Source organism: Python bivittatus, unplaced genomic scaffold (assembly GCF_059951505.1).
Source record: "Python bivittatus isolate LINGU-HERP-01145 unplaced genomic scaffold, Pbiv_v1 ctg000260_np1212, whole genome shotgun sequence".
NCBI lineage: Eukaryota > Metazoa > Chordata > Lepidosauria > Squamata > Pythonidae > Python > Python bivittatus.
Window position 1 is genome coordinate 2,344,682 of NW_028277055.1, and position 21,815 is coordinate 2,366,496.

General features: G+C 46.2%; 1 protein-coding gene across 4 annotated transcripts; it reads right to left on the bottom strand.

Moving 5' to 3' along the window:
• Positions 1–1,161: 1,161 nt before the first annotated feature.
• Positions 1,162–19,303, bottom strand: GALE (UDP-galactose-4-epimerase). 4 transcript variants are annotated; one of them, XM_088140291.1, is made up of 11 exons: positions 19,174–19,303; positions 9,557–9,683; positions 8,306–8,421; positions 7,170–7,283; positions 6,314–6,490; positions 6,115–6,228; positions 5,947–6,013; positions 5,040–5,125; positions 4,609–4,686; positions 4,223–4,337; positions 1,162–4,047 (listed from the first exon to the last, which is right to left on the bottom strand). In XM_088140291.1, the coding sequence occupies exons 2-11, from the start codon at positions 9,675–9,677 to the stop codon at positions 3,992–3,994; spliced, it is 1,044 nt and encodes a 347-aa protein (XP_087996417.1). In that variant the 5' UTR covers positions 9,678–9,683; positions 19,174–19,303; the 3' UTR covers positions 1,162–3,991. The 4 variants fall into 4 exon arrangements, with proteins under 4 accessions (XP_087996417.1, XP_087996418.1, XP_007430572.1 ...); XM_088140292.1 differs by having other exon boundaries at positions 9,557–9,680; positions 19,174–19,240; XM_007430510.4 differs by lacking the exon at positions 19,174–19,303 and adding an exon at positions 18,172–18,302.
• Positions 19,304–21,815: the final 2,512 nt, after the last annotated feature.

Genomic DNA, 21,815 nt, shown 5'->3' on the forward strand with positions numbered 1-21,815 from the left:
TTATGAACATCAGAAACTTGGGATGGTCAGCCCTTGACTGCCTGCCTGTGGGGGGCTGGGTAGCCAGAGAAAAAGCCGTTTGCTGCCCCTGGACTCTGCATGCCTATTCAGATTTGCTTACAGCAGCCTTTTCCATGCTGGTGTGTTGAGTGAAGCCAGTCGTGGGTGAGGTGATCCATGGTGTAACTTTGTGTGGTGTCCGCACCCAGGGATTGATCTGGAATTCAGTACAAAGGGGTATGAACAGCCTGCGTGCAGCGTAGCACTGTTGCTGTTTGGAAGGGAGGTGCCTCTCTGTAAAGTAGTCTCGGAGGGAGGGTTGATTTTATTTTCCTTGTTAGGTCTGTTCTTCTCTGTTCTGTTTCACGGGGCTTTTCTGAGGTTTCTCTGAGCTCAGTTCTTTGACCATTGTTTCAGATTTGGGGCATTCTGAATGCAAAGCAGGTGCTTTTCCCCTGAGCAGCCAGCCTCTCTTCCCTCTAGGGAACCTGTAACTCCAAGCAAAAATCAGAAATTTTGTCTGAAGGAATAGTTGGCATTCTTTCCCTGCGGGCGAAATTGTCTTCCAGGCCTCTGAGAGCATCCCTGCAGGTTCTGCAAATCCTGCCAGGCAGAGTCCAGACCATCCCACCCACCAGTCAGCAGAGTTGCTTCACCACATGGCTGTGCCCATTTGCTCAGTAAACTAAGCCAGGCCTTCCATCAGAACTAGATCTTGAGGATTGGTCAGTGACAGAGATGGACCTAAAGTAGTTTTGAACAGTTTTTAGTCTTTCTCTATTCTTCTTTCTCTCCCATTTAATTTTTTAAGAGAGGCATGGCTCACCTAATCCTGATGTTGATTGATTACATGCCATCAAATCGGTGTCATCTCTTAGCAACCACATAGATAGATTTTCTCCATGACAATCTGTCCCTAATCTGGTCCTTCGGGTCTTCCAACAGTGCACCCATCGCTCCTAGTCTTGCTGCTGGTCGTCCCCTTCTTCTCTTTCCTTCCACCTTTCCCAGCATCAGAGCTTTCTCCAGAGAGCTGGGTCTTCACATAATGTGTCCAAAGGAGCATATTGGAGCCTGACCACCTAACATGCTAACTTGAAATGTAGTTTACAATAAAATACATTGCGGGAATCCAGCCAGAGTCCTTTATAAACCATGATAAATAGTTTAAGCAATTACGGTTTATTCAGCAGCCCATAACTAAACATCTTGCATGAACTCAGCCAATGAATACTGCAAATTCATTATTTATTGATATGCCACTGCCATCAACAACCAATTCCCATTAACACTTCAAAAGTAAATAATTTATTACAGCAATAATATCATTATCCAATGTATTTAGTCTTAACATCACTGGTTTTTTCCTAGGTATCCCTGGGGCATTGTTATCAAATAGCTTGTTAGCATTTCCCCTGTGCTTCTTTCACCTGGTTCAGTTCTTCAGGAAGCTTGACTTTTGGGGAGGAGCAGGCAACCTTTGGCTTCCTTTGAAGAGGACTAATGGGTAACCTATTAATTTAAATCTAAAGAGGGCTAATGGGTAACAAGAAAACTGCAGGGACTTATCCAGGCAGTCTCCAAGAATCAGACATGATTGGATGGATTTTTAAAAAAGTGGGGGGTGACCTAGGGCAATTGAAGTTGTTGCTACCTTTTTTCATTTTTCAGACTTTTCATAGCATATTTACTGTGATAGTGATCTCTTAAATCTGTACTAAAATTATTTTTTACCCGCTTGAGAGTGCCTGAAAGGAAAGGTTTCCTTGCAAAAGCAATCACCCACTTTACAGCCCTTGGAGCCAGTTTTTATTTTTAAGTGAAACTCTTGTGGCCCCAAAAAGGTTGCCCATTCCTGCTCTTGAAGCATCCAGAAGTTAGTTTTGTTCAATGTATATGCACATTAATGTTAATCTTATAACACTGATGTCCTGGATCTTGAAAGCTATTTAAATCTCTTTTAAGAGCTGTTCACCAAATGACTATCCTAACAGGGCTAAGATTGGAAAAAAATAGATTTCAAAAGTCACTTGTGAGTTACTGGCCAGGAGCCCTAGATTGTGCATAATAGTGTGGAAGGCAGAAAATAAAGGTTAAGAAGAATAAATATATATATATTTCAGTAGCATCTAATGGAGGAATGGAGCAGGAATGGAAAGGGAGATAATTTATAGCCAAGCAGACAGAGCTGTTCCATCTTGCCCCTTATTGAAAGAACATATTCCACTAGTGTCTGTCATTTGCTCTTCTGAATTAACCCAAAGGCTGGAATTTCATTGAAGATTCGAGAATGTATGGGTTGGAAGGGACCTTGAAGATAATCTAATCGCTTCCCTGATGGATGGCCCCTGTACCAGGATTTTGACAAAGCAGTTTACAGTATGGAAATTAAAATAAAATTTGCTCTTAACATGTAAACTCAAGTTGGCATAAGAAGCTAAACAAAAATGTTAACCAGAGCAAGATTTCCTTATGCTGCACTAAACGCTGTCTGTAAACAGATGGTCCTAGATCCAGAGCCTAAAATAGTAGCTTCCAGTGGAAACAGAGATGGGATTTAGTTCATATTCAGTGTATCAAAACAAGCCTGTATTAGGCTTTGCGTGATGAAGTCATCTATACGACCAAGGAAGGAGGTAGTGATTTGCACTAGAACCAAATTGGTCTCTTCATCGAAGAATGGAAACAGGCCAAAGGAATTGCTGCTGCAAATGTTTTAAAAAGCACAAGTGTCTAAAGTGTTGTATTTCCAGCATAATATTCCAGATTCTTTCACAGCAACGAGCCCTGGAATTGTCTTGTACCCCACGACTCTACACCTCTTACAAGTGGCCTCTCCTCCCTCCCTGCTCTTTGATCAAGATGCTTTAGAAGCCATGTCAAACTTTCTAGAGTAGCTGCTATCTGAGGAAAATGGTGGTGTCTGGGGTCCTTGTCTAGTTTGATAGGCCTTTGGATCCTGAACGTTGTCTTGAAATGCGGAACTTAAGAAACATAGCCTGGGATTCCAAGACCTTTGGTTTCCTGCCACCTTAGTTATAAATAGGTGGTTGATGCCTTTGGCAGAAGAATCTGACTTCAGCTTAAATCTTGTATCGACAGTCACGGTACTGAATACTTTTGGAGTCACTTGTTCCATGTAGACCATCTTGTTTTACTTTTCATCTACCTAGCTGGAAGACTATTCCTAATGCTCTTTTTTTTTTCAATTTACAATATAAAAAAAGGGGAGGGAGCATCTCTTTTCAAGACAATAGAAATATCACTGCATATAGTGCCTTTAGTTGTATCACTATCCCAAAGAACTAAAAGGTTCACTAAGAATCTGTGAAGCCTGTTTTAGACAGCAACTAGCCCAACAGACTTTGGACTATAGTCTAAGCAATGTTAAAATTTATAGCTTAGCTTAAAGAGATACTTCTATTACTATTATTTTGCTCAAAAAATGGGAGTGTACTGTTTATAATTTAGAAAAAGAAATTGAGAGAATGACAAAACCCTCTTCACCACCCCCAGGCTTAGGTTTTTAACCACTTTGTTTATCTTGCCTTTTCCTCTCAAACAAAAGCATCAGGTCTGTCAAATCTTGCTCTCTTGACCCTGAGCAGCTCTCATCTCTTGGAACCAAAAACGCCAAAGAGTCATGGGCTGAATTCCCCCAAAGCCAACCAAGCTCTAGGAAAACACTTGGCTTTTGGCATCCTGTGACATCCAGCCAGGTGTCCCACTGCTCCTCATTCAGTAAAAAATATATCCCCTCAATCCGTAAAAAATTCTGAGTTTCTGGCAGAGGATGAGATGAGGAGAAGAGAACAGTCAGCTTAAGAAGGTAATAGCATCCTCCTCTTCTGGTGTGATGCTTCAGCTCCAAAAAAGAGAAGAAATGGGAGCATGAACCATCTTCTTCCCTTTTCAAATCTAGTCAGCCCTTGGGTCAGCACTAATGTGCTAGTGGTTGTACGTGGGAAGAACAGGGAACATCTTCTATATCCTAGTTCTTGCTGAAACCGGTGGGATTCTGTGACTGCCACCGCCACAAGTCCTCACCTGAAAACAAGGGAGAGGGGAAAGAGAGGAACAAAAAGGGTTAATCAAAGCAGCTTGCCTTTATGTAGGTATTAAAATGTACTGGGGAGGGTTGATGGCCACTTCCTTCCCCAGCAGGAGGGGGAAGCAGAAGGTTCCTTGAAGGATGAGCGGCAAGTGGAAAGATTCTACTTACACATTTTGTCGAGGCCAAAGATAGCTTTCCAACCCAGCTCCCGCTCAGCTAGACCAGGGTTGGCATAACAAGAGGCTACATCCCCTTCTCGGCGTTCAACGATCTTGTAGTTTATCTAGAATAAAGTAAAAAGCTTGCCGTTAAATTTCTGGAAAATGAGCTGGGTGCAGCTACTAAGGCCGAGTGAGAGACTGGTTAGGTCCCAGGCTGAGCTTAAAGCCAAGCAGAGCAGAAGGTGGATTCCTGCTGAAAGCCCCAGAGTGCGAGAGTCTGGGTGTCTTCACAATCGGATCTCAAGGTGCGGATCCCAGGCACTTTTAAGTCCTGGAGTAGTAGAGCCCATACTGGCTGTCAGTCCCTGCACCTCATCTGGTTGGTCAGCCTACCTGTCTTCCAGATGCCTTCTCCATGGCTTTGACCATCTGCAAGACCGAGTAGCCAACACCAGTTCCAAGGTTGTAAATCTGTAAGATGCATGTTTTTGCTCATTACATTTTTCGATGTTCCTCCTTCATTGGAAGGGGAGGGGGAAGCAAAGAAAGGCTTAAATGTGAGAAGGTTGGAGGGGATGGCTACATGTATTTGTTTTCAGTATGGGACTAGTGGGTTGAGGTGGGTGGTCAGTAGGTGCAGTGGAGAGGTCTGAAGTCCTCTAAGAGAGGCATCTGATTGAAAGCTATGACATTTGCTCTCCTTCTTCATTGTAAGGTAATTCAGAAATGAAGTAAGAAAAATAAGAATTATGAAGACATCATTTGATCTCAACAGGGCATTTTCCTTCTCAAAGGGTGGACGCTTTTATTATGAACTTCCTTACCTTACATCCACAGTTCTCCTTGAGCTTCTTCAAGGCTGCAATGTGGCCCTTTGCCAGATCGGTTACATGGATATAATCCCGGATGCCTATCGGAGAACAGCCTGTCAGTGTTCTGTTCACTCAGCTGGGTGCACATGTATTGCCACAACTTTAGGAGATGTGCATCCTCTTAGGAAAATACATGCTCACAGTACATATAACAGAGAACTAATTATGCACATTAGGCCATCGATGGAGTTAATACTGTCTCTTTCCCAAGCCATTTAGGAATCCTGCTCAACCAGAACTGCCTGTCTATTCCCTGAGGCTTGGAGGGGCTCTCTAATAAGTCTCAGTTCCAAAAGAAAAAATTAGTGTTTGAGATCCAGGAGGTGAACGCACGTAGTTCCATTTTGAAGTAGCCCTTGGACACTTTGTTGCTCCTTTATCCAGTAGTTTAGCACTCAAATAATTTTACTAGGAAAGGGCTTTAGGACTTAGGTTAGCAAAATGTTGCCATAAATGGTACTCACAACCACCCCCCGCCAAATAAATTGACTTTTATAAAGTGCTTGAAATTTTATGGGATTAACAAATCTGAGAGAGACTTCTGGCATGAAATCCTGAAACGTCTCAGAGAGCGACTAATGAAATCTTGAGATTTTGGCTATTGTAATTATACCTGGGCAACATGTATAGGAACCAGAGATGCCTGCTCTAGGAAAAGGTTGCTTATCCCTGGTTTAAGATGCCAAGAAAGAAAGTCCTGGTTACAAAATAATTGACGTGATAATATATTCACATCTCCCTTGGGGAAAAGTCCCAAATTCCAACTCTCACTATGGTCTTTTCACTGAACTTCTCCATCCAGCCTTGATGGGGATGGGGACTTCATTTTCAAGTTTGGATGATTTTGAGCCACACGCACCTGTCCCATCCGCTGTGTTATAATCGTTCCCAAAGACGTTCAGGTACTCTCTGCGCCCCACAGCCACCTGAAACAGGCAGAAGATGAAAATGAAGAGATAAAAAACAAATTGAGAAAATCTCACCCCAGCTGATGGAGTAGCACAAACTCTTCTCAAGATCTGGATACCTGAGCAACATAAGGCATCAGGTTGTTTGGGATGCCCTGGGGGTCTTCTCCAATTTTTCCTGACTTGTGCGCTCCAATGGGGTTAAAATATCGCAGGAGAACAGCATTCCACTCCTAGGAGAAAGAAGAACATGCAAAGGAATCTGGTTGGACAGAGCAGGCTCTAAATGGGAGCTGAAGTGCAGCGTTGCTCTCTTACTGGTTCTGCCTTGCACAAGTCTTGGATCATCTCTTCAATGAAATATTTGGATTTGCCATAAGGGTTGGTGCAACTGCCGACTGGGTGCTTCTCATCAAGAGGGAGGTAAACAGGGTCTCCGTAGACTGTGGCTGAGCTGCTGAATACTATGTTCCTGACTCCATGGGCTTTCATGGCCTGAGAGGGGCAGAAAAAGGCAGACGCGCTAGATTCTGACCTGAAGCAGGTCAGGAGCAGCAGACAGACCTGACAATGGGGCCAACATAGCTTCCTTGCACAGGAATCTGCAGCCTTATTTTATCCAGGCCAGCATGGCTCTGGATGATGAAGACCGGTACAGCTGATTAATGCCCATCCCAGCACTCAGTGAGAGTTGTTATAACTTATATATTATATAACCATGTTATTGTGGCTTTTTTGTATGGGGTCCCCTGTTAGCACCCAAGATGGCCTTAAAAGATCTTAAGCTGACCCCAACTGGACTGCTTCTAGATGTCCTAGAAGCCAGCTCCCATATTCCTCAGCCATGTGCTACTTGGGGGCTAGAGAAACTGAAGTCCAACAAACTTGGAGAATTTGGGAAAGGCTCTGATAATCACTTGCGGGATGCTGCTGTACAACACAACAGTTGCAGGGTTTCAACTTCTGGCCAAGTGACTCTGGCCTGTCAACATTTGAGCCCTAGAAGTTCTGATCTGCAGATCAATAAAAATGGCCATTCCAGTCCCAGGTCCTAGTACAAATTCTCCTGATTTCTGCTCTTCTCAGATACATTTGCTGGCAACTGAATGAGATCTTCCCCACAATGTTTTCCCCAGTCAAACTTTCACTATAACCTTGCATAATGGAAGCTCACCTCTAGCAACCGGATGGTCCCTGTCAGATTCACTTTGTAATATTCCAGGGGCATCTGGACTGACTCTCCAACAGCTTTAAGACCCGCAAAATGTATCACTGCAGAAAAGTGATGCTGTCCGGAAATGGAAGATGGGCCAAGATAAGATAATGTCACTGTTGTTACTCAGAATAAAAATTCACCAAGTCAAAGATATTAACCTTTAAGTCAGAGAAGTTCACCTTTCAGTTAAAATATTTTAAGGTGTTGTTCTAAACTGGGGAGATAAAATCTGGGGGCTCAGCCTCCTGACTGTATGGAGTATGGACCAGAATGACCATTCAGTGGCCATATGGTGACTTCCTTCCACCCCCAAAGCCACGCAAAAATGCACCATAAGGTTCTCTGAGATTGCTGTTTTTCAGGAATTGGAAGTGTTTGTTTCTCACTGGCTTCTGGGCTCCTATGTCCATCCTTAAAAGCCCCGCAAAGGAAAAAAGAAACTGAAGGAAGAAAGCAATCCACAAATGGGAGGTGCTCATTTTGCTGCTAAATTTCAGCAGCACAATTTTGGACTCTGGGGCCACTGACATTGGGCTTGGGAGTGTCTGCACCCCACAGATTGCCCATCCCTCTCTGATGGGTGCCCACAAAGCACAAAAACACTCTGGGGGCTTTGGCCCCATTTTGGAAAAAGGCCAATACAGATGACTTTCAGCTCAGCTGATGATGCAGAATCACTTATGGAGTCCTTTATAGGCTGGTGAGTTGCCAAAGTTTCACCATCCACACCCTGAGAGCACAGATTTCCTCAAGTATGGGCTGAGTCACTTACAGTTCTTTGCAATTTTTCAGCACGACCAGCCATACTAGAAGTTAATGCAGCCCTGATAAAATTGACGCGGCATCTAACTACGGAGACTTTGCAGCATGCCCTTGGGCAGTACAAAATCTCTGCCGAGATTGATGGGGGTGGAGAACCAAAAGGGGGGCAACCAGACAGAAAAAGGCAGATGAGTTGCCTTTTATCAAGGCAAAGTTTCTAGTGCTGCTCAGCAGGCAGAAACTCAGCTCACCACTGAAGCTGACTCAGTTTCATCATAATTGGTATGATGGAAAAGGAAAGTTAAGCTGTCAGATAAGGGCCATCATCTCACCTTTTTGAAGAGCTCCTGAAGGCCCCTCTCGTCAAGCACATCCAGCTCTTGAAATGGGATCTCCTTTCCCACAATCTCCATCACCCGCTGGATACTCTCCGGGACCATATTTTTCCCTGCAGAAAGAGCTGCTGTTTTGATGGGATGCTGGATGGACTGGGCTCATGCCAGTCTGCTGCTGCCCTCCTTAGGGAGAAGGCCTCTGATTCAGAAACCCTACCACCACATACCCTCAGCCTGGATGCTCCTTCTGGACCTTCTGGATTTCCTAGCTTTTGACCAAAAAGATTCTGACCTCCACCATTCCTCCTTCCTTGTCATGTAAGCCAAACATCTCCCTCTCTTGTGAACAGCCAGAGATGCTCTCCCTCTCTGCCATTTGCTCAAAAATGCAGCCAAAGTGCCCTGGTACTGCCAAGCCCTTTGAGGAAAGCAAACTCAGGAAGCAAGAACCATCCTGTATTGCTGAAAGATCTTCATGGCTAGCAGGGCACTGTAACAATCTTGAAAGCCTGCCACAGCAGTTATACAGTTCAACTTGTACCTAGCACAATTAAGGTGGAGTCTCCTTGCATTTCCTCCCCTCCCCTGGACTCGACTTTTCTGTAACGGCCCTCTATCTTCCTGTAATGGTCTTTCTCTCGCCTCCATGTTCCCAGGGTCTGTTAGACATTCCATCACAGATGCCCCCTCTCTTCTACCAGAACCCCAGTGGCTGTCCATGTCGGGAATGACAGCATGACTGGAATCTGGCCTTTCCACCAGCATCTTAAGGGATCAATAAAGGACATTAAGATGAGGGCTCTGCCAATGCCTCAATGTCACCCTGAGGAGAAGGTGAAATGGCTCTTTGCTTCTGGGAGTCAAAGGGGGAGGCAACACTGTTGGCTCCCCATTCCAACTAAGTCACAGTTTGCTTAGTTTATAGACCCAGCCATAATTTGTGAAGTTGATGCAACCTACACACTGGGGCTTATTTGATTCTGGTTTAGTATTTTGATAAAATCACTCATTGTGGTTTGTCAACCATGGTTTGTGACTAGCATTACCTGTGAAGTAAGCCATGATGATAAACATGGCCTAGAGTAAGGCCTGAATTCAGCCACTGATCCAAGCAAACAGCTTTTTGAACAGTCTGCCTGCAAAGCAGGTACTTCACCACTGCCTTCCATTTAGGGCCCTCTGCTAAACGGAAAACAACAGCCTTGATGCAAACCTTGCTGCCAACCAGCTCCTGGGTGCTGCCCTTACCTCGGATGGCATTGTGGAAGTTATCGATAACTACCGGGGCATAGCCAGCCTCAACCAGTTCCAGCACGCAGTGGCTCCCTATGTAGCCAGCTCCACCTGTCACGAGGATCTTTTCGGACATGGTCTTCTGAAAAGGAACAGAGAAGTCCTTGGAGGAAGAAAACAACTGGCCTCTTTCTGGGAGCTCTAGAGCAACAAGCACATTATGGAGGATCTAGGCCAACCTGGAGCCCTCCAGATGTTTTGGGACTGCAGACTGAATGTTCCAAAATGTCTAGCTTGTAATTCTGGGAGTTGTAGCTTCAACTGGTCCAGGGGGCACCAAACTGGGTGGAATTAACAATGCCTGGCTGTTTCCAGCAGATTTTCTTGGTCAGATTCAATGCCAATAGAAATCCTCCTAATGCAAGTCACTCAAAACTAAAGGCCAAGCATTCTGTCAGAATTCTACTGAGGAAGCACAGATGTTGATCCTAGGCTAGAATTCATTTCTGCTTATACCAAATAAGGAGGAAAAAGGCAGCAACATCTGGACCAAGGCAGTCTGGAAAATGGGGGCAGTGCCTGGAGACTTTTCAGAAGCTAAGTGGTGAGCAAGGAGGATTTACATCGAAGCAAAAGGATGGGGCAGTCTGAGTAGCAGGGATACAGAAGAGATAGGAGGAGTTGTAGTTCTGCAGATGTGAGAATTACACATTTACTAAGCTCTGAATGGCCTCTGTCAGATATACATCGTTCTACTTTACAGAGCTGTTGTGAATTACCAAATCAGATCTGAAGCACTTTGCACCAGTCTGATGCAGTGTTTCTCAACCTTGGCAGCTTGAAGATGTGTGGTCTTCAACTCCCAGAATTCCCCAGCCAGCCATGGGAGTTGAAATCCACACATCTTCAAGCTGCCAAGGTTGAGAAACACTGGTCTGATGAACTGATATTCCTAAAAACTTTAACAGCACAGGGAACCCGTTCTATGTACCCTTCCTTCCCACGTACATTTCTTCCTCAAAAAGAACCGACATGCCTCAGTTTTTTATATGTATTTTTAATGTATTCTTTACACTCAATGTTTATAGAATCAATATTGATCTTGGCTGGAAAAAAAGGAAAATGTGCTTTACACAGGCGATATAACCTGTCCAAGATCAAGGTTTCCATAATGGAATCTCTCCCTCTCCGTCACCCGTCTGATATTTAGGAGTATTTCCTTTTCCTGCGCTAGATCCGTGTCCAGGAGTTCTTAGCAAAAAGTAAGCATACCTTTGAGCATGAATGGAATTCCCCACCCGTGTCTAATCAGTGCCGGTCTCCACAAAAGTCCAGCATGTCAGCTGTTCACGAGCCTTTATAGATCTCATACCACAAGCGGGCAGTGTTTGCATTTGCACAAACCTACTTAACCAGTTACAAACCTACTGGCTGCATTTCCACAGCGTGCTTAGTCTTGGTTAGCCTTTTTCGAGCTTAATAGGCTCTGTGAACCTAGCCCATTTAGTTAATGGTTCAGGACAGACCCAGAAAATAGGTTAATTCTGTAACAGGTTAAATTTGTGGTGAAGTTGTGATAAATGAGAAAAAAGAAGGGGACAAAGCAGAAATACTTAGATGAACTCTTCCTCCCACCTCCCTCCCTCCCTGCCTACCATTTTTTCATTCAGGATCCTTATTGCCAGGGAAGGAAATCACCACAGCCCATGATTTAGGCACCAAATGCATTTAAATGTTCAGAGATATAAAAATATTACCTTCCAGGATATAGATTGGGAACTCAAGTCCAACTTAGCTAAACATATCAGGGAGCAAGAGAAAGGTGAAGCATCTTAGACCAATTTGTCAAAATCACATTTAACCCAGGAATGCGAGTAGGCTGCCAAGTTCCAGTTCATCCCTCTAAAACCACATCTCTGGCAGACAGTGAATCCATCTCTCTTCCCTTCCATGCTCAACCATGGACAGACCCGCCCTCCTTGCACAGAAAAGTTTCTGTCTTTCTGTTCCAAAAGCCTGTTATTTCTTTTCCAATCCCCCAAAATATTTTTTTTGAGAACAGACGCACTTCAGTCCGAAGATGACAAAGTTGAGGCTTTGCCTGGAATAGGAGGACTGTACTCAGAAGAGCTGCTGAGAAGTGGGAGGGGGCCACCTGGAGAGACTGCCCACCCCAAGGGCCAACGAAAAGAGAGTCTTGTGTGCACACAGCCACAAGGAAAAGCATTCATCCTGAAATACACTCACACACGCGCAGTTTGCAGAACAGCTTGATCCTAAGTTCAGATTCAAATCTGATCCTCAATTGTGTATCTGAACAAGCAGATTTGGCCAGATTACTTTTCCTAGCACCTTCCTTTGCCTATCTGTGCAATGACACCAGAGTGGCTTCCCAGATCCATCAGTTCCTCATTCTTGCTTTCAGCATCTTCTTTACCTTTCCCACTCCTTCTCTCGACTCCTAATTTCTCATAAACACTCTCCCCTCGACCTTCGCTCTTTCAGCTCTACCAGTTGTAACTGCCCCAAAGCTGCTGACAAGGACTCAACCTTTTCCTCTTGCAGCAAGGAACGATCACCCCGATCCCTGTGTCAAAGCCCCTTCTCTCCCCCCAGGTCCCAGCTCAAAACCAACCCTTTCTGGGAAAGGTTGGCACAATTTCCAGTCCAAAAAACTGCACCAAGCAGAGCTGTCTGCATGGACAGGCACTCCGTGGCCTCGCCCTTCCAGCTCTCCCTTGGAAACTGTCCCCTTGCTCACGTTTAGCTCTTCAATCTGCAGGTAGACTGCAGGCTGAAGGCGGGGAGGGGACAGTAGGATACTTTTCTCTCTCTACAAGCAAAGGCTAAAGAGCAATCCTGGTTTCCTGCTTGGGATGAACTTTAATCTCAGCCTTCCCGAAGCAGCTAAAATCAGGATGGCTGGGGAGATGTTAGTCTCAACCCCTGTATACACTAGCCAGATGTGCACTGTAGAGAAGGCCTGACACACCCTAACAGTGCTGGCCCACCCAGATCAGGGTGAAGACCTACCTGCAGCGGCTCAGTTTGGCATCATTTCTTTTGTGGCTTAAGCATGCTCAGCAGACCTGACCTGTTTAGTTAGTTAGTGCCTATCTCGCTGTATTGTGTGAATCCAGAAATTGGAGGAGTTCAGTAACCAAGGGTAGCAAGTTTGTGAATGAAGTCTTGGTGCATGCAAAAGAGAAAAAGCAAATGAAGGTGGGCCCTGATGTTGCTCACTACCCACCTGTCCACTTGGGCAGCCTAAGAAAGAATTGACAAGGCTTGGTGCAGCCCATTACTACAAAAACATGCCCCACTTTAACTGACCATAACTAAGGTTGTGTGTGTATAAGGCAGTGTTTCTCAACCTTGTCAATTTTAAGATGTGTGGACTTCAACTCCCAGAATTCCCCAGCCAGCTATGCCCCACTTTAACTGACCATAACTAAGGTTGTGTGTGTATAAGGCAGTGTTTCTCAACCTTGTCAATTTTAAGATGTGTGAACTTCAACTCCCAGAATTCCCCAGCCAGCTATGCCCCACTTTAACTGACCATAACTAAGGTTGTGTGTGTATAAGGCAGTGTTTCTCAACCTTGTCAATTTTAAGATGTGTGGACTTCAACTCCCAGAATTCCCCAGCCAGCTATGCCCCACTTTAACTGACCATAACTAAGGTGGTGTGTGTATAAGGCAGTGTTTCTCAACCTTGTCAATTTTAAGATGTGTGGACTTCAACTCCCAGAATTCCCCAGCCAGCATAGCTGGCTGGGGAATTCTGGGAGTTGAAGTCCACACATATCTTAAAGTTGACAAGGTTGAGAAACACTGGTATAAGGGATAATCACACAGCTGTTCCATTCTTCACTCTAATTCCTCTGTTACTACCCCTTAATCAAATTACAGGTTAATAAGGTTCACACAATGCTTTATTTAAGTCACAGTTTACTGAAATGATTACTCACCTTATTAAATAAACTACAATTGACTGGGTTCATGCAACTCACTAAACCAAAACCAATCCAACCTCATTTTGTACTCTGCAAACCAGACCAATACAAACATCCTTCTCTCTTGCAACCAACCCAACCCATGCCATTAATGGCATATATAATAAAATAAAAGAGAAACAAGGTGGAGATGAGGAAATAGATATGAAATTGACCCTTTGCCATTTGAACAGGCTTATCTCTTGCATTCAGATACTGAGAATCTAGACCTCAGGGCGATGGGACTGAAATATGAAGAACTTCAGAACCCATGCTGCACCCTGGATTCTCTCTCTCTCTCTTTAAAGGCAACCATCTAGCAAAGATTGCTGGCATCAGTAGATAGTTCAGCCTCACACAACTCGGTGCCCAGCAAATGTTTGGGCCACAGCTCCCATAAATTCACGGATACCACGGCCAAATTCCATTCCAGCACAGATAAGGAAAAGCTGATGCAGGCAGGAATGTCTTCATTGCCCCAAGAATACAAACATATTTTACCTTTTGTAGCATTTGGACTCTCGGTCTACTGAAGCGGTTTTCTCCCCATGCCTCGAACCATGGCATAAACATGCCCTCGCCACATTTTTTTCCTGCCATGATGTTGCCTTCAACTCATCCCTAGCTCATGAGAGACACAGCCCTAAGTCAGGTGCACCAGTTTAAAGTGGTGTTTTCCCTCTTAAGCTGAGAACATCCAACAGCAGCCTCAAGGTGGGTCCAATCCGTCACCCTTTGCCACCCGTTAATTTGGTGGCAAAGTCAGGTAACCTGCAGTGGGTGAGATCAGTGGTGCTTCCTGGCTAGTCCTGGCCGAGGTAGGCACACGCACACACCGGCCCTCGGTTGGCTTTGTCTCCCTAACAACTTTGATGCAGTAATGCCATGGCACTGAGCTGCTGAGCTGGCAAGGCCTCGAGTGCTTTGATTCTACGGTCCCTGCCAGCTTAGCGCACAGTAGAGGGGAATGCCGGGAGACTAACTTTCCACTCCCCCCAATTACAGCATGGAGGCATCTGGAAGTCAGCCTCCCCTAAAAGAAAGGGAGAGAACCCTAACAAACGTGCTGCTTGTGACTCAGTTTCCCTTTCCGAGTCTGATCTTTGTTTGACTTCATTTTGTCTAACTTGGGTTATGACAGAATGGAGTCTCAGGGGCAGGAAGGGTGCAGGAAGGACGCCCAGAGTGCCCCTTTCCCTGTGATCAGAGCAGTGTTCAACCTTGGCAACTTTAAGGTGGGTGGACTTCAACTCCCAGAATTCCCCAGCCAGCATGGCTGGCTGGGGAATTCTGGGTGTTGAAGTCCACTCATCTTAAAGTTGCCAAGGTTGAGAAACACTGGCCTAGAGGCTATTTATCCCAGGGGCTCATAGACTGTAGAAGAAACAAGACAGCAAAGCAGAGGAATCACTCAATCGCGTTGCCTATCACACACACACATAATCAGAGAAGTCCCATCAGCCCACTGCAATCGAGGTAAGATGGCAATTGGCGATGGGGGCCACAAACATCATGCCGGTACAGTTTTCCACTGGCCCAAGGCTGAAGGGGAGCACCTCAACTCCCCAGTGGGGCAAGACTCGCTAGCCAAAGCAGAAGCTCAGAATACTATTAGCAGCTGCAATGCTTTCCTTCTGCCTTTTCTCCTGAGTGAACAAACCAGCTGTCTGGCTCTCATCTTGCTCCTCCACCCATCAACACTCAGGCTGGGCCAAATCGGGCTGTCAGTCCAATTTTGCTTGCTTTAGATCTGCTGCCTCTGCTGAAGAGCAATTAAATCTGTCTTCCAGGAAAAACAAGAGAGATTGAATCCTTCTGGAAGCAGCAGCGTCCTCCCTGTGGTTGACTTTTTAAAAATGTTAATTTCCTGGTCTGGTTTCTATGACCTTTCTCACTGGTTTCCCTAGCAGGTATTTAGCAAGTGGAGCATGGCCTGCACTGCCCTCCTCCCCGCCCTTTCCTAGCAAAAGTGTCACCTGTTCAACGCCTGCTTGTCAGGCTATTTATGAAATGTGTAGGACTAGAGCAATATAAAATCCTGGCTACCTGATTGCCATGCTGCTGGTCAGACAGGAGAGGGGAAAAAAAAAAAAGGATCTGCCCCAATTCAGTCCACTTTCTTCCTCCATTGCCAACCTGTTACGTGGTTGAAAACCAACTTGGTTCAGGATGTAGTGATTACTCACTGTTTACTCAAAGATTTTAAAAATCAGGAAACCTGAACAGATGGCATGTCTGGTGCAATGGGATGACGAAATATTCATCACTGGAAGAACAGATCTGAGCTGGACTGCACTTTCCGTTGCCGGATCCACTTTGGCGGAACTGGCCAGCCCACAACCGGGCTAGAATTACACAGCCAAGCTGGCAACACCGTGCTCACACATGGGCCGTTCTGCTGGAATCCAAACACACAGTAACCTTAGCAAAGGGGCAGGATGACGTAGCTGCTTTTGTTTATCCTTCAAAGCTGAGACCTGCCAAACCGGAGCCTGGTGCAAAAGAATCCATTCACTCACAAGGTTACATTTTAATAGGATGTGCTTGTCTGTACTCCAGCATATCAGGTGAACTAAGTCATTCTATTTTTTAAAGCAAGTTTTAAAGCAAGCTTGACAGGTGAATCTAGCCGACAATGGCTTCTTCACAAAATATAGTTAAAATAACTATGATCCAGCACAGGAATACAGAACTTTTTCTGGAACAAGTCTGCACTATGCCTTTGAACACTGTGCTGAAGACTCTACTCCAAAAAGTAGCAGATGAGCATGGGTCCAAAATGAAGTTTGATTTCATTTCATTGATAGTAAAATTAAATAGAAGGCCTATTACTAGCCAATCATTTTTAAAAGCATTTCTCCATCTGTCATGCTGCAGTTTATGGTTTGGTAACAACTCTGGGGAATCCATGAGGGATTTCAGAGCCAAAGCAATTCTGACGTTTCTACTTAGTGAGATGCATGAACCCAACTGCAAAGAATTTGCAACCAGGAATTGGCTTTGAGGACCAAGAATTCTTCTCCCACTTGCCAAAGCCTCCTTCCTTATGATTTTTAGTTTTGTACACATCAGCTATTATTGCCATTTGGTTGTCGCTTTTCTTAAACAACTCTTTGTCAGAAATCCTTGCTCATTTATCCAGGGTCAACCAGCCAATCCAAATGAATGTGTGCGAAACAGACCATTTCATCGTTGAAATACAGTTTCACACAAAAAAGCAGTTTCTTGCTGAAAACAGGACCTTCCACATTTCACATGCAAGAGTTTGAGATGGGACGTTTTGCACACTCCTACAAGTTGGTAACATTGGACCTATAGGTGTTCATATGTTGGCTAAGTCCAGCATGGGATTCACTTGGTTTTCACTTAACACAGGGTTGGGCAACTTTCTCACAACTAGGCTTCAACTTTCTCCCATAAGTGGCTGGAGATTTGCAGGTGACATCACTAAGCAGGGCTGGGTTTTTGGTTTTTTTTTTTGCTTGTCTTTCAGGTTTTTAAGGGTGGGAATGGGAACTCCCAACCCCCCCAAATAAATTTGATGAGACACTGGTTGAATTCTGGCTGCATCATTTGGGGAGGGGGGAAGTGTTAGGGAGAGGATTAAGAGTGGAATTGGAGTAGTTTCCCTCCTAGAGGCCTCCCACTGCCATAACCACCCTTATTTCAACAAAAATAAACTACTAAACATCAGCCACTTCGCTTCAGTAAGGGGATTATGGGGTGCTGGGATCTCTGTGTGGGCTGCAGATTGCCCATTCCAGTTTTAGCACAGTAGGTGAGCCTTACAAATTTCGGTCTATTCAGAGAACCATAATTAGGTCAACCAAAAGCAATTTGCAATATGTAAAGTTAGTTGGAGTATGACATTTACTGAAAAAAATGGGTATATACTGATTTGCAACTGAAATATGGGCACCTGAATATGGAACGTTCGCTGTGTCATCCCTCTGGTCTAGTTTTACATGACAACAGATGACAAGCTGATTCACTCAAAGCAATTCTAGGGCCGTGCTGCTTTTTAAATTAACCGCACACAGCTAAATACCGTTCTTTCTGTTGTTTTCTTTTATGTCAGACTGCTTTATAGAGTTGTTGCAGTAGACTGTTTTTATGGCAGACAGTTACACCGAATTGAATTTTTATTCCATCTTTATTACAGCCTTTGGCCAATCAAGAGATTGTTATATTGTTCTTTTTCTGTGCGGTGCTCTCCAGAAATGCAAGAGTGCTATTAAGAAAAATAAATAATCATAGATCACAACCTATTACAGCCCCTCAGACACAGCAGAGTGCCAAAATATGCGGACAGATGGTGATATTCGGCCAAGTCAACATGCCCGGCTCTCCCCACACTGAAAAGGGGAAGAAGCAGGGGGCTCTACAAGACATCTCCTAGAACAGAATCAACTTCTTTACATTTCCCCCCTGTAAAAGAACAGCTTCAGTTCCACCCTTCCAGGAGAAAAACCAGTCGTTGTCAGGATCCCTATCTATCCTCCTTCTCCAGCACTGGGGGCCTGATCGCTCAGACTGGGAACAGATCACAGGAGCCCAGAAGGTATGTGGTTACAACACATGTACCGGCCTGAATTCGTACCACAGGAGGGGTGAAATGACAAAAGCAGCAACGCACCCTAAGCTCTGTCCCGCCGGGGTGTCTGCTGGGACACTGCAAGTTGTGTGGAAGGAGCGGACCTTGCAACGGTGCAACGCTGCTACAGCCGTTTTTGACATCCTTTTGCCATCCTTCGGCTGCCTTTGTCCACCAGGCCACTTACAAGGCACTCAGATGGGGACGCATGAGTAGCCCGGTGGAGGGCTGGACCAGTGGGGAGATGTGCAACGAGCGAGCAACAGCACGCCCATCTCGCTGCAGCGGTACACCAAGCGCAACATTCCACAAAGAAGAGCTGCGGCACCCTGAGGATGAGGCAGAAAAACAGAGCCCTCTGTCAACGGAAAGGCAGCATCACATAAGGCGACGGCAGTCGGCCGGTCTCGGAAAATCTGGGCAGCAGCAGCGGGAAAGCCCACGGCTAGACCGGGGCGTAAAAGCAAGCCCAGAAGGCGCCCGCGGCAGGACGCCGAGCGAAGCGCGCGGCCCTCGGGATCCCGCGCAGCTGACCCGCTTCTCGGAAAGGTCTGCCGTGCGCGAGTCCGACCCCGCGCTTCGCTTCCGCCCGCCGAGCAGGACGAGGATGCCGCGCTCGCTCCCTCCGGGTGTCCCGCCAGGCACGCCGGACTCGGAAAGCCCTCCGGAAGCCGAAGAACGCAGCCCCGATCGGCAGCCCTGCCCTCCCCGCCCCGCTAAAGCATCGCCCCCGGCCGGCTGCCCCGAAAGAGCCTGGCAGATCTCCCCGGGCGCGAGAGCCGCGACGGGCGACGCTTCCGCCCGCGCTGCCGACCTACTTTCGCCCACCGCGGCGGAGCCCGCATCGCCCGCCCGCCCGCGACCGGCTTGGATCCCGCCGGGGGGCAGAACCCCCGCAGCCCACCCTCGAGCCAGCGCCACCCGGCCCCTGACCGGGAAGACGGAAGTCCCCGCCCATCGCACCCCATGTCCCGGGCGCGCCATTCATTCAGCCGCGCACACGCGCAGCCGCGCCCTCGCCTCCCGGCCAGTCCGCAGCCTCACCGGCAGCTCCGCCGACGCCTCCGAAGCAACGAGGTGGCGGTCGGCAGCGCGGCCCCTTTAAGGGCTTCTGCCGGGCCCGCTCCCTTCTCCCCTTTCGGCCCCGCCTCCACGGGTGGCGCGGCCATACGCCGCCGCTTCCCCATGGAAACGTGTCACTCTTCGTCCCGCCCTGCTCCACCTTTCTCGTACGGGGCGCGGCGAGGACCAAAAAGCGCCCAAATGCCACGCATCCCTGGGGTGGAGGGGCTGGCCTATCAGGCGTTTTGGAAACCGCCCTGGCATCCTTTGGTCCCCTTTCGGGAGGGCGGCTGGCCGGAGTCTTTCCCGCGGGGAGCTGCCAATGGGGGTTCTCAGCAGCCAATTGCCGAGCCACGTGGGTTTCTATGGCCAGGCACTGACAGTTTCCCATCGCCCCGCACCACGCGGTTTGGGTAACCCGCATGAAGGGGAAAGAGAGAAGTCGCCTTTATGCTCTTAGGAAGGCAGATCAAGAAATAGGCGCCGTGAATGTATGAGCGGGAAAAGGAAGAATCATAATAAAGTATCCATAAACTTCGGCGTGCAGAGACCGTTTGGGGATAATGCAGGAAGGAAATGATTCTCAGCAATAATATTTTCTAAAAATGCCATAGATGACAAAAGTACAGATTTAGGTACTATCCGTTCTGTATACTATACATTCGGTACCTGCACTTAACGGACGTACCTGAAGGTACTTGAAATGAACCTTTACCGTTTCGCATAGCTCTGCCTTGAGAGAGATGGCCCCTGTTTTTCTCACCCCACAACAGGACGGAAAAACTCTTAAGCTGCAAGGCTTCAGCTGTGGGCAGGACCCGAGCAAAAGATGAGACTTTTTCTTTCTTTCTTTCTTTCTTTCTTTCTTTCTTTCTTTCTTTCTTTCTTTCTTTCTTTCTTTCTTTCTTTCTTTCATTCATTCATTCATTCATTCATTCATTCATAAAAAGTGCCTTGCAGCCCCAGGCCGCCTCTCCCTAACCTAGCCGTCTTTCAAAGAGTCCCAGCAGCCAGGGATATTGTGTGACTTGATCCATGAGATGCTGATTATGCCAAATCAGAGGCAAAATCCTGACATTTCCTATTTGTTTTTCCTTGGAGGAGATGAAGAGAAGGCCGGTGCTAGGCAGGCTGATGGGAAACTGCGGCCAGCCAGCAGTGGTGGGAAGGAGGCCTGCCCTTTCCTGCCAGTTAGATGGCTGGTCTAGCCTGGCCTGAGTCGCAGGCTGGATCAGGTCCCAAAACAGGGTTCCTCAGCCTTAAGGTCCTGATCCATGGCAGGCTGAAGGTGCAACATCAGCCAGCCAGAGGATCCCCGGCCAGCATCTCATGGATCGAGTCACACAATATCTCTGGCTGCTGGGACTCTTTGAAAGACGGCTAGGTTAGGGAGAGGCAGCCTGGGGCTGCAAGGCACTTTTTATGCAGTGAAGCAAGAATTCAGGCTTCCTCGGGACTGGTGATCAACCCAGCCAGATATGCCTCTGTCAGGAAGACCTATTAGAGCTGTATGCACAAGGCTAAGTTCAGCCTGTACAGTTGTGATTATGCCACAGCTCACCTACATGAAGCTATCCTGGCTTTATCCTGGCTCTAGAGCTGTTGTCTTTATCACACCTTTTAATTCCTCAGCCTTTTAGGCAAACTTTCCCTAATCTGGAGGCATGTTCGTATATCAACCCCTAGAATTCCCACTCAGCGCGCCCAGTGTTTGGAAGCAGTACTATGAAAATAACTTTATCTTCACAAAATAATAAAGCGTAATTAATTTTTTTGAGAAACAAGTGACCTAATTCAAATGAGACCTAAACCATCATTTGGATAGTTTCAAATCAGCAGTGAGTCTTTGGAGGACACTGCCTCCAAGTGGCCACATCTCTAAAACAACTTCAGCTCTCTGTATTTCTTAACAGGGATATGCATTGACTAGAATATTGGGATCGGGGTCTGAATCAATGCTTCCCTCACTTCAATTCAAGCAAGCTGCACTGGCACACCAAATATAATCACACATTCCCTAACTGCATTTTATGTATTTATTTATTATTAAACGTATATGCTGCCCATCTCCCCCAAAGGGTGACTTGGCATTTAAGCTTAGTGTTTGTGCAAACCTAGCCCTTATGGTTAAGTGTATCATATAAATTAAGAAAAATCAGTTATGTAAGCCCTGATTATGTTAAATGTGGGTAAAAATTAGTACAAACGCAGCTAAAGAATCAGACTGCCTATTTTGACTTAAGAGTCTGACAAGGAGGAGATTTGTTTCTCCCACCGACTAGCTCTGAAAGGTTAAACAAATATATTTTTCAACAGAATGAGATGACATTTGCAGAAATGCTAAACATTGTTGGGAGGAAGGAAATTTTACAACCTCAGGGGAAGAGGAGTGGGGGTTTTGGAGCCTAATGTAAGAATCATCATGGTCTAAACTACCTTTTCCTTTACTTCTCACTTAGCAGACTTGCATAAATCTCTGCATTAAAATAAATTCTCATGATTGCCTTCTGAGGTTCATAAGGCTTGGCAGACTACCTCCATTCTCCCAAAGCTACATTTCCACCTATCAGGGCAGAATTAGACAATGTTTTTGGGACAGTGGGCACATTTTGAATTTTAGAGCA